The sequence below is a fragment of the Carassius gibelio genome, chromosome B1 (genome assembly GCF_023724105.1).
Source record: "Carassius gibelio isolate Cgi1373 ecotype wild population from Czech Republic chromosome B1, carGib1.2-hapl.c, whole genome shotgun sequence".
In the NCBI taxonomy this organism is placed as follows: Eukaryota; Metazoa; Chordata; class Actinopteri; order Cypriniformes; family Cyprinidae; genus Carassius; species Carassius gibelio.
In genome coordinates this window covers 32168007-32180545 of record NC_068396.1, presented here as the reverse complement: position 1 = coordinate 32180545, position 12539 = coordinate 32168007, and the positions used below count along the sequence as shown (strand labels likewise).

At 39.7% G+C, this 12539-nt stretch overlaps 3 protein-coding genes across 4 annotated transcripts; 2 read left to right on the top strand and 1 right to left on the bottom strand.

Annotated features, from left to right (window-relative positions):
• Window positions 1-326: 326 nt before the first annotated feature.
• On the bottom strand, window positions 327-6328 carry LOC127949485 (B-cell receptor CD22). 2 transcript variants are annotated; one of them, XM_052546834.1, is made up of 9 exons: window positions 5714-6328; window positions 3709-3752; window positions 2857-3195; window positions 2508-2756; window positions 2159-2419; window positions 1987-2076; window positions 1490-1540; window positions 1181-1403; window positions 327-1008 (listed from the first exon to the last, which is right to left on the bottom strand). In XM_052546834.1, exons 1-9 carry the CDS (start codon window positions 5788-5790, stop codon window positions 948-950), a joined length of 1395 nt encoding a protein of 464 aa, XP_052402794.1. In that variant the 5' UTR covers window positions 5791-6328; the 3' UTR covers window positions 327-947. The 2 variants fall into 2 exon arrangements, with proteins under 2 accessions (XP_052402794.1, XP_052402795.1); XM_052546835.1 differs by having other exon boundaries at window positions 329-1008; window positions 1490-1536; window positions 1986-2076; window positions 5714-6326.
• Window positions 6329-9917: 3589 nt separating this feature from the next.
• On the top strand, window positions 9918-11686 carry LOC127949523 (uncharacterized). The gene has a single exon (XM_052546972.1). The coding sequence runs from the start codon at window positions 10067-10069 to the stop codon at window positions 11015-11017; it is 951 nt and encodes a 316-aa protein (XP_052402932.1). The 5' UTR covers window positions 9918-10066; the 3' UTR covers window positions 11018-11686.
• Window positions 11680-12390, top strand: LOC127948384 (uncharacterized; the record flags this gene model as incomplete). Its single annotated transcript, XM_052544813.1, has 1 exon — window positions 11680-12390. A coding segment is annotated over one exon (711 nt), but the record flags the coding sequence as incomplete, so codon positions are not given.
• Between the last annotated feature and the right edge of the window lie 149 nt (window positions 12391-12539).

Sequence of the window (12539 nt, the reverse complement as noted above, 5' to 3'; positions counted from 1 at the left end):
TATAGTAATTACAAATGTGATTGGTTGATAACTTTTGACAATGTTTACTTCAGGTGTCAAAATCATGAACATAGCTGGTTGCTGCCACAGTTTTGCCTGTAACGTTATCCATAGTAATTTAATATAATTTAATTTATGACTGAACTGTGATTTTTCAGATTTTTCAGCCCCAAGCTGCGATAGCATCCAGCACCCGAGTGGGGTGCAAAAACAGCGCTAAAGTAGTCACCTTTGACCTGACTGCACACTTACCACAGGCCTGGAGGATCTCTGCGGCACCTGATTGAGAAGCAATGGTTTAAAGAGTTTCACTCGTAATTATGTACAGGATAAACAATATTGATCAAACCACCATTCACCAAACACACAATATACATTATTTTATTGTTTACTCAATTCTTTCTACACATTTAACTCTTCTAAATTTACAGTAGTATTAACATAAACAAATGCATCCTTTAAAGGCAAATAAATACAGCACCCGATTCACTATTTTTAAAGGCTTGTGTTAAAATATTTGAGAGAAACAAACATTTAATGGCAAAGATTAGCCGACAAGAAAATGTTAAGCTTGTCTCCTCACAAAAGCCATTTATTCAGCGTAACGAAACCTCTCCTCCATTCAGAAATGGAAGTTTTTCATATGTTTGCTCACAGCTCTTATAGTTTCATGTCCTGTTTCTCACACAAGTGTTGTGTATTTAAAGTCACTTCACATGGCCAAAAGCACATTTCAACAAAAAGTCCAAATTTTAATTCACCGTTTATTTTCTTAATGCATCTTACTGTGATCGATCCGTCCAAATGTAGGCCTATTTGATGTATAAAATAAAGTCTCATTTGTTAAGCGGAATCGCTTTTTTCGGTCGCAACTTCTATTTCATGCCGACTTCAGTGTATGCAAATGTATGAGCATGTTCAGTGATGTGACCAGACGCTCCGGTTCTTCATGAAGATTTGATGCTACTGTAGATCACATTGGAATCATCCGCCTTCTCAGTATTTGATCTGTTTGATAAGAATAAAAAAGACAAAACAAGATTAACCAGATGAATGTAGTGCACCCATAAATCCTCATTCCTCTAAGCTAGCTCTGCCTCATTTTCTTAAGAAAGCTGGAGAGTTTGTGTTTGTTTGCATCTTAAACCATAGTGATGCTATATGAAGGAGTGTGTCTCACCCGGCAGAAACACTGTTTCCATTCTGACATCCGTCCTCTGCAGTCGTGTTTCTGGTGTTTCTGTGGTGCTGGACGGTGGCGTACTGAACCTCGTCTTCATCTCCAGCTCTCTGCTGTTCTCTGGGTCTGCTGTGAGTGATGCTGGCGTACACTGACTCATTCAGATCGGCTGGTTTTGGAGGTTTTGCGCTGGTCTGATCAGTCACGGCTGTGCTGTTGTTTTCTTCCTGAATACACACACACAGTCCGGATGATTCCACTGTGATCTCAATTACATGATAATGTGCTGGAATAGATGCTGTTCTGGACTTGCCTGTTTTGAAACACCACTCTGGCCACCAGCATCTCCTGTTTTCCTGCCGGAGAGAAGAAAAATGACACATACCGTATCCGTGTCATAGAAAGCAAAGATTACACAGAAACTGATGTGGTGTAGAAACAATTTTCATGCAGACATTTCTAGTTGACTTTACAAACAGTTACAAAGAAACAGCGAGTAGCAGATTGACCTAAATGTGAAGTTTGGTAGAAAGCCTAAAATAGTAACTTTGTTGTAAAACAACAACTACAAAAATATGATCACACTAGTCATATGAATGCTTAGAGGGAGGGACCTAAAGAAAATGTTGTTATATGCTATTGTTCAAAATGCAAGGTGAAGAATGAGATTGTATTCTACAAAATGAATGAGTTAAATATCTGGCTATAGCATACGAGTCACATAAACTACCTTCATGATGTTTTATGGTGTTTTTCAGGTTTTTCCACTGCAAAAAGAAAAAAAATGACAGCAGTTTTTTCTTACCTGATGTTTTTTTTTACTACAATAAATATACAGATGCAGATGAGCATTGCCCCGATTGCAGCAGCTGCATACAGAACGGCTTTCTGGTCACCTGAGTGAAGAGAAACATCATTTCACATGATGCTCATGATAAAAGCAGAGCTCAGAAAGAGCCTACAGTATCATATTAATACCTGCAGATGTTAAAGAAACAGACGCTGATCTCTGAGATCCATATTTATTCTGAGCCTCACAATAGTAGCGTCCGCTGTGACTGGAGTTAAAGCTGGAGATGATGAAACTCTGTCCAGATCCAACAGAGGAGCTTTGATTCTCCTTAAACCAGCTGAAGTTCAGAGCAGGAGGGTTTGAGTCACTGCTGCAGATCAGAGTCACTGAATCTCCCTCCACTATTTCAGACGGACTGATGGACACTGAGACACTCTTTGGAGGATCTGAAAAATTCAAAACATTACGTCTAACAGTGCATCTTTTGATCAGTCTGGACTGACTGCTGCTAATGAAGATCAAGTCTCGACGTACATCTGACGCTGAGAGTGACGGCAGGAGACGACAGGTGTTTCTGATCTGTTACTGCACAGCTGTAGTTCCCCGTATCATCAGTGCTCACAGACGGCAGCAACAGCTGGTCCGAGACATTCGACTCTGATAAACGCTTGCTGTTTTTATACCAGGTGAAGTTTGTTTTATCTGAAAGGTTACAGGTGGTTTTACAAAATAAAATCGATGATTTTCCCTCTAAGGCCTCTTCAGGAATCTCCACTCTGAGCTCTGAAATCATGGAGAAAACATATATTCATATGTGTACGAAAGAACAGAGTAAAATCAGATATGTGAGTGTAATATTAGTGTAATTTTAGTTTGACTGTACCGGTCACTTTAAGATCAATCCCAGGAAAAAACAGATATTTGTCTTCTTTTGCCACGATTCTGAGGCAGTACATTCCTTCATCCTTATGTGTCACATTACTGAGACTGAGAAAGAATATTCCGTCTTTATTCTGGGAATACTGAACTCTGCCTTTGTAATCTGGATGATCCACCAGATTGATGGTTTCTTCACCTTTAACTGGGTTTACAATCCAGAATGTCTTTATCACTGTGAGATGATTTGGGTGTTTATAACTGCCTGATAGATGTGTATTTGAACCCTTTAGGGCACATTTCATCATACTCGAGTACTGAACCTGCCAGTCCTGGCTCCAGATCACTGGAAAATATGACACAGACAAATACAGGGAATTTATTCCATTCTGTGTAACTGTGTTTTTACTTTTCTCAACAAGACAGAAGATCTAAAGTAAGATGTGCTCAACTTTACCTCAATGTCTGCTGTGATTGTGTTTATAGTTTTTGTTAAATATGTCTTAACTCTTCAGTTTTTCTCATTGTAACCAGACAGAAGACAAAGTATAATAGCATCAATATCTCAGTCATAGTTCTGCTCTCTGTATGCCTTTCTAACATGCCACCAAGTCAATAACAAAAAAGGACAGCACTAGCCAGTTTTTCCTGGAAGTGTTTAATTTGATCTGTCACTATAGGCATAATACACAGTATTGATGGTGTCTGTGTTCATTTTGCAGAACTGAAAAACCACAATATATGAGCAATACTTTTCCACCGTAAACATCAAAGTAATTTAACACACTATACAGACAATCATACTCAACGACAGTCATGGATTTCTTCATATGTATGAAAATAAGATTTTGAGACTCACCGGGAATCATGATCAGAGAAATCAAAGAGAATAGGCTGAACATTCTGGAAAACATTAGGAAGAGTGTTAAAATGACACTAATGCGCACACTGTAAAACCCGACAAGTTAACTTAACTCAAATCGTTTGAGTAAACAGATATCCTTAAGTTATGTTAACTCAAACCGTTTGAGGAAACTGATTGCCTTAAACCATTTAAGTTGAAAAAACTAACAGTTATGAGTACTCTGAACTTAATTCAGTTGAGTTCATTAAAAGAAGATATACATTGCAATTAAGTGATTAACTGAGTGATAATTGAGAATTAGTGATGAACAGCTGCTGTTAACAAACAGAATCACTGAAGAAAAGAGAAACACAAGAACTACTACAACTGACTTCAGACACAGACTTAGATGAAATCAACTGAAATAAAATACATGAAATCTCTCAAGATCTGATTAAACAACCCCACAAACAGCATCACCAGCTCCACTTATTAATAACCAGACTGACTTTATTTCTGTCAGACGTCTACAGAAGATCTTATTGAGAATGAACTAAGGTTTAGATGTTGATTTATTGTTTCATTTGAAGTAACCATGTTAGAGATCAGTGTTTGCTTTAGTTGGGCTCTTGACCCTTGATTTCTGTCTTAGTCTTTTCTCTGGCTGTTATAACCATGTGTTTCTAAAACATGTTTGTTGTAATCCAAAAGTCCAGAAGAAATGCGATCAGGTGTTAACCTGTACTTAGGTGTAGGTTGTTTTGCTTTATATAGGTGATGATTATTCATTATTATTCACAATTATTGATCTGTACGGAGTCTAATCTCTGATGAAGTAGATGTTATGTAATTAGTAGAAGTGGACCTAATAAAAGTGACACTAAGAGCCAGTGATTCTGTGATAATCAGTTAATATAAAAATGATTTCATAAACATTTTGTACACATACATTTGTCTTCTATGCCAGTAACTGGTCAAACACAGACATCAATAATCAGAATATGAACCTCAACAATGGTGACAAAAAAACATGCTGCAATGCATTCTGGGTACTATTGTATTACAAAACTCATCCATGGCTCCCAGCATGCTCTGCAGCATTTTTTTTTTTTATGGTCACCATTGTTGAGGTTCATATTCTGATTATTGATGTCTGTGTGTGACAAATTGACACCATAGAAGACCACACTGTTTGGAAAGTCTTTGTATTAACCGATTATTACAGAACCACTGGCTCTAAGAATCATTTACTATAATCAAATTACACAACACATATTGCATCAGAGATTAGACTCCCAGCAGTTCAATAATTGATGATTATCATCACCAATATAAAGTATAACAACCTACATCTAGGTACAGGTTAACACTTGATGGCATTTCTTCTGGTCTATTGAGTTACAACAAATGTGTTTTAGAAACACATGGTTATAACAGCCAGAGAAAAGACTAAGACAGAAATCAAGGGTCAAGAGCCCAACTAAAGCAGACACTGATCTCTAACATGGTTACTTCAAATGAAACAATAAATCAACATCTAAACCTTAGTTCATTCTCAATAAGATCTTCTGTAGACGTCTGACAGAAATAAAGTCAGTCTGGTTATTAATAAGTGGAGCTGGTGATGCTGTTTGTGGGGTTGTTTAATCAGATCTTGAGAGATTTCATGTATTTTATTTCAGTTGATTTCATCTAAGGCTGTGTCTGAAGTCAGTTGTAGTAGTTCTTGTGTTTCTCTTTTCTTCAGTGATTCTGTTTGTTAACAGCAGCTGTTCATCACTAATTCTCAATCAGCACTTAGTTAATCACTTAATTACTGGAATGCAACGTTTTAAACTTACAGGGTTTAAATCAAGGCAATCTGTTTACTCAAACGGTTTGAGTTAAGTTTACTTGTCGGGTTTTACAGTGCAGCAGACTTAAGTGTATTTGCTTATTTAAATGTAATATTTAAAAATCTAACTATATAAAAACTGTATAAAAATATGTATTTACATTGTGAAAATATAGTTGTCCCTACCTTGCCTTGATCTGCAGGGACTGAATTGTCATATAACAATGACAGTTGATGTACTGTATGCAATTATTTTCAGACATCCTGTCTCTCCTCACTTCCTCTATCTGAGTTTAAGACACTTCTTGTCACAGGACACTAGAAGATACTCAGTCGTCCCTGATGAGTCAATCAAACCTCATCACATCTGCACTGATGCATTCAATCAGACAGAGGGGGGTGAACTGAAGAGGTTTTTTACATGCAAGTTCACTGAAAAATTATGGAAACATAAGTCAGTGTGACATTCGCATGGCACTGCAGAAAATAGCTCTCCTTCCTCTTCTTCTTTCTTTTTACGGTTATATGCTGGTTTTGTAAGAGTCATGAGAAAAGTGCAACATGCACACGTGAGAACTGGCTTCTTAACAGCGTTGACTTCCTCTAAAACAGTCATCAATACTCATTCAACAAATAGCCCAGCTATTTCACACAAATATAGAGTAATAAGCAAAAATCAGGAGGATTTAATAATTGATCATTCACTGTTAATCGTACACCTTATATTATAATTCAAATAAAACGAGTGAATGTGGTTAACTGTAAGGCTGCTTTCACAATGCAAAGACATCTTACATCTTAGATGAAATCAACTAAAATAAAAGGAGACATTAAATCTCTCAAGATCTCAGCAGAAGATGATTAATCATCTCCACAAACAGCATCACCAGCTTCACACATCACTAACCAGTTTGAATTGTTTGTCATGCATCTAAAAATGTCTTATTAAGAATTAACAGAGATTTAGATGTTAATGTTTATTGAAAATAACACAATTTGACGTCACCTTTGTTGAGATAAGCGTTTGCTTTAGTTGGGCTTTTGACCCTTGTTGTGTTTTTAATAATAGTTTTTTTTTTTTTATGGTTGCTGTAATTGTGTTTATGAAACATATTGGTTATGATAAGAAAAAGATTTTTTTCAGATTATATTGGCTATTTATTTGGTAGTGACATAACTATCATGCTGTATCCAGATTCACTGAATCATACAGCTGCGTTTTCTTAGTATTTTATTTTTACTAATTTATTTTATTTTTATCTTTTGTGATTTTTTTTAATGCCTTGATTTGCTACATTCAAAAATCACATAAAAATTATCTAAATATTTGTCACCATTGCTGAGATTCACGAGCTGATTCCACATGTCTATGAGCGCCAGAATCAAAGCCACTTTACAAGCCATATTTATTAAAATTGTTCATGAAGGGTTTTCCACATTGTTATCTAATATCTGCAATAACATAGAAATCATAAAAGTGCTACGGTTATAGGTAAAATGGATTCAGAGACATGACTTTATCATAAATTCCTTGCTATCACATATGTGTTTATTACACACAACTGAGCTAGCCAAAGAGAAACTCATATTTACAAAAGTCAACTAAAGCAAACACTATTCACAAAAATGGTAAGTTGAAGAAAAAAAAACATCATTCAGCTTAATTGTGTTTAAGCTGAATGGAGCGTAGTCCATGACACATATAAACATTAATTTTCAGGAAAGAACTTCTGTTTTAGAAAGTCTAACTGGTCAGTAATGCATGAATCTGGTGATGCTGTTTGTGGAGATGGTTAATCATCTTCTGCTGAGATCTTGAGAGATATAATGTCTTTTAATTCAGTTGATTTTATTTAAGGCTTTGTCTGAAATCAGTTGAAGTAGTTATTGTGTTTCTCTTTTCTTCAGCGATTCTGTTTGTTAACAACAGCTGTTAATCACTAATGCTCAATCAGCACTTAATCACTTAATTATCTCATTAAATTAAACACTGCTTCAGTGTTACTTTCACACTGGGACCATATATGCTCCGAGCAGTGTTAATTTAACACTCGGGAATTTACTGTGCATATATGAAGAATGTTTGTATTTTGGAACATACCTCTGAAGGTTCCACGCACGTGTCACAGTTGATGAGCGAGCGATCAGTACCACGGACAGCGCCTAAGGCCTGGTTCACACGGGACGATTTTAAAATTGTCGGCAGATTTTCCAAACCTGAGAGACCCCACACACGGCGATAAAAAATCACGGGTCTAACAGTTTTGGTCGCTCCGTGTGTGGTGTGCAGCCACACGGCAATATCAACACATCACACACGAACCGATTTGACTCCCGAGCATTCCCAGGTCAGACGGGAAATCTCGCAAAATCCCTCGAGATCAAACGTGACTTTAGAGTAAACAATCATGGCGGACAAAGAGGATGCAGTGGCCATAGTTTGTGCTTTGTTTTTAACGGGAAAAAAAAAACATAAGAAAAATAAGAAAAGGCGATGGTCAAAGAGGTGGAGACGACGCGAGCATGGACTATACTTGCTATATCATGATATGGAGATAAGTTGTTGTTTTATCTCATAGAAATGTTGTTACGTACTACACAGATTAATAACCGTTGAAATAAACGTTCATATATTAGTTTCCATGTACTCTGGTGGACTGCAGTTGTGGATGTAGTTATGCCCATCGACTTTATTTGTATTTGTTATATTATATACGCCGGCTGTTTTGATTTTGTTTCCCGGTACTATCACTGCCTCGTCACCTCGCTTTCTGATTGGCTACACGCCACAGTCCACAGGCTGCGTGATTGTTTGTCCTCGGGGGACACCACACACGAGAAGAAATCGGGCAAAATAAATCCAACATGTTGGATATCCCCGATTTGAGATCGGAGCGGTCCCGACATTCTTCCGAGCAGAGGAGATTAGTCTTAACACACCACACACGGCAGGAATATTTGATCAGATTATTTTACGATAATCGGAGCATCCTAAGATTGTCGGAAGGGCTGAATCGGGGCTAAAATCGGCCCAATTATCCTGCCGTGTGAACCAGCCTTAAGCGGCTACAGCAACAGCAGACCGTTAAAAACTCCTTTCTGTTGAATCCGCGTCGGAACAACACTTACTATGGAACACACGACCGTTATTGATCACAAAAAGATCTGATATAAATAATTTTTAAAATGAGAATTCGCTGTATTCACACCAATGCCAAAAATAAAGCAAACAGGCAAATACAATGTTGCTCCAATTCATGTTTATTTGTATAGCGTTTTGTACAAGTTAAAGCAGTCTAAAAAATGGGGAAAAAAACTTATACTTCTATTGTAAACAAGTTAAGGGAATTTTTCTCGTTTGTAGATTTTTTATTCTAACCCAGTTTTAGTAAAAGCAAAAAGGCCTGAAATATAGACAGTTCATTACTTTTACAAGCATTTCGATGAAACAGATTTGTTAAGATGCATGAAGCAACTCTTTCACAAACAGAAGACTGCAGCTCATGTGCAATGCTGCATCCTGTGTTTCTATATTTTTGGGAACTTGCAATAAACTGACATATAGGCTATTTAACAGTTGTGATGTTTCTCAGCATTTATGTGATATGTACACACACATACACACACACACACACACACACACATATATATATATATATATATATATATATATATATATATATATATATATATATATTATTTTACTTGCTTAATATTTGTTTTTTATTTGTTAGTTTTCTTAACTATTTGAGTTATCTTCTAATACTGACTCAGGCTGTATTTACTTAGAATTCTGAGTATAAAGTTTTATATATATATATATATATATAAATTTATAAAAGGTAAAGAAAAGTGAAATACCAAACTTCATATTCATTTGGGTTATTTCAATGAGTCCAGGAACATCACTGAAGATGTGTCCAGTAGCATCAGTAGATGTATTTGCACAGCTTTAATCTGATTCAATCAGTGACAACCAGGAAAGGCTGGTTGACAACCATGAAAAGCATGGTGACAAACGGAGAGTCGGTGACAGCTCGGAAAGACGGCAATTGGGCCAGAATGGGCTGGCAACCTAATTTTGTGTCTTCTGTGAGGGGGACTCCCACAACAAGCTACGATGAACCTAATGGAAAAAATACCCCCAGGGGTGCCCGAGAGTGGGGGAGGAGCACCCCAACTGGATGGATATAACGGTATTAGAACAAGGCAATGGACAAATGACTATGAGAAAGCAGTGTATATGTGGCAAAATCTGCAAGAATAAGCAAGGCCTAAAGATCCACAAAGGGAGGATGAAGTTTCTGGTGGGGACAGGACCAACACAACGCACAGGTGTTCAGAGACGCAGGAGGAGCCAGGCCCGGAGTCACCCCTCAGTGCCCGGAACCTCCAAGTGTTGCAAATGACTCCCTCTAGCATCAAGTCTGAGAGGGGGCCTATCAAGTGGCCCGCATCTAACATGACCTCATTGTGGAACCAGTTTGATAGTGATGCAGCACTCTGATAAACCCTCCTGGGCCAAGTGTGCAATTCCACATGTCAGAGCTGCAGCTGAAGGAGGTTCGAGAGGTTGTCAGGAAAGCGCGAGCTAGTTCCGCTCCAGGACCAAGCGGCACTTCATACAAAGTGTACAATAACTGTCCTAAACTCCTGCTGCGCCTGTGGAAAATCCTGCGTGTTATCTGGATGAGGGGCAGGATCCCTGAACAGTGGAGAGTTGCGGAAGGGGTCTGGATTCCGAAGGAGGAGAACTCCAAGAAGATAGACCAGTTCCACATTATCTCCCTGTTGTGTATTGAAGTTAAGATCTTCTTCAGTGCAGTCTCCAACAGGCTGACCACCTTCCTATCAAAGAATAAGTTTATTGACACATCAGTCCAGATGGGTGGAATTTCAGGAATGTCTGGGTGTTTGGAACACACAGGAGTGGTAACACAGCTCATCAGAGAGGCTAGAGAGAACAAGGGCAATCTGACAGTGCTGTGGCTCGATCTGGCTATCGCATATAGCTCAATACCACACAAGCTAGTGCAGCTCACCCTCACAAAACATCATGTCCCGTGCAGAGTCAGAGACCTCATCGCTGATTACTACAATAATTTCAGGATGAGAACTTCTTCAGGAGCAGTGACATCAGGCTGGCACAAAGTAAAAATCGGAATCATCTCGGGATGCACCATCTCTGTAGTTCTGTTCTCCCTGGCCATGAATATGCTCATAAAGTCTGCTGAACCAGAGTGCAAAAGGCCCAAGAAGGAGTCAGCTCTTCGCCAGTCACCGATCACAGAATTTATGGATGACCTCACGGTCACCACAGAATCAGTCCCAGACTGCTGGTGGATTGTTAAGGGTCTCGAAAAACTAATGGAGTGGGCACGGATGCATTTTAAACCAGCCAAGTCAAGATCAATGGTGCTGAGAAGAGGAAAGGTGGATGATAATTTCCGGTTTAGTGTAGTCTGTCAAGTGCTTAGGCAAGGTGTTTGACAGCACCTTGAGGGACTCCGCACCCATCCAGTCAACCTGGACTGAGCTGGACAGATGGCTAAAGACAGTGGATCAGTCTGGAATGCAAGGGAAGTTCAAAGCTTGGCTGTACCAACATGGCATTCTTCCCAGAATCCTGTGGCCACTACTTGCCTATGAAGTGCCAGTCTCGACCATGGAAACCTTAGAGAGGAAGGTCAGTAGCCACTTCAGAAGATGGCTGGGGCTTCCAAAAAAGTCTAAGTTGCATCGCACTCTAAGGGCACCGCAAAACAAACTGCAACTGCCGCTTAAGTCCTTGGAAGAAGATTTAAAGGTTCCAAAACCTAGGGAATTGTTGCTATATAGAGACTCTAGTGACCCAAAAGTAGCAAAAGCTGGGATTGAAGTGAGGACTGGTCCAAGGTGGAAGACTGAGGAGGCTGTTCAACAAGCAGAGGCAAGATTACACTAGAGGCTGGTGGGGGTGGTAACAAGAGGCAGGGCTGGACTGGGTTCCTTTTCAACTCCCCACACTGACACCATCAAAGGGAAGGATAAGCACTGCCTAGTCCAGGAGGAGGTGAGAGCAGTGGTTGAGGAAGAGAGAACCTGCAGGACAGTAAGAATGAGGCAACAGGGTGCCTGGACATGATCGGAGAATGGGATCTAGAGGAAAGTGACATGGGCGGAGTTATGGAAGGCAGAGCCACAGCGGATCAGTTTTCTCATTCAAAGTTGAGTCTCCAGCATGCTCACTGTGCTCTAAGCGTGGAACCCTAGAGCACATTTTTAGTTGCAGCTCAAAGGCACTGGGAGAGGGAAGGTACAGGTGGAGGCATGACCAGGTACTGAAGGCCATTGTGGAAACCATTGCTACAGGAGTTGAGTGGGCAAAGCGCTTCCGACTCTCCAAGCAAGCCATTGCCTTTGACAGAGCTGGAGAGCTGCCAAAACCAGACGGAAAAACATCTGCAGGTATCTTGGCCACTGCGAGGGACTGGCAACTGTTGGTGAACTTGGAGCAGCAACTCAAGTTCCCCAACCACGTTGTGATCACCACCTTAAGACCCAACATCGTACTCTTGTCGGAGTCCACCAAACAAGTAGTTCTGTTGGAGCTTACAGTCCTCTGGGAAGACCGCTTGGAAGAGGCCTTTGAGAGGAAGCTTGCCAAGTACGAGGGACTGGTCAGCGAGTGCAGACAAGCCGGATGGAGAGCTAATAGAGGTAGGATGCAGGGGCTTTATAGCCTGATCCCTGGCCAGAGCCTTCAGTTTGTTAGGTATGGATGGGTGGAGGAGGAGAAGAGCCATCCGCAACACCAGCGAAGCAGCAAAGAAAGCCTCAAGATGGCTGTGGCTAAAGAGAGGAGATCCATGGAGGAAGGGTAGCTAGATTTGCCAACTGGACACAAGCTGTGGTCTGATCAACCACAGCTGGGTCGCCTGGATGAGGGTGTATGATGTTGAAAGACCCGAAACACTCAATTTGTCCAGAAACATCACTGAAGATGTGTCCAGTAGCATCAGTACAGTAGATT

Bases quoted from the DNA above. Each gene is read 5' to 3' on its own strand.
- LOC127949485 (XM_052546834.1), bottom strand. From the start codon at position 5,790: ATGTCTGAAAATAATTGCATACAGTACATCAACTGTCATTGTTATATG. The intron at 3,753-5,713 runs GTAGGGACAACT...AATGTTTTCCAG, and splicing joins TCCCTGCAGATCAAGGCAAG to AATGTTCAGCCTATTCTCTT. The intron at 1,541-1,986 runs GGTAAGAAAAAA...TTCTTCTCTCCG, and splicing joins TGTAGTAAAAAAAAACATCA to GCAGGAAAACAGGAGATGCT.
- LOC127949523 (XM_052546972.1), top strand. From the start codon at position 10,067: ATGTCAGAGCTGCAGCTGAAGGAGGTTCGAGAGGTTGTCAGGAAAGCG.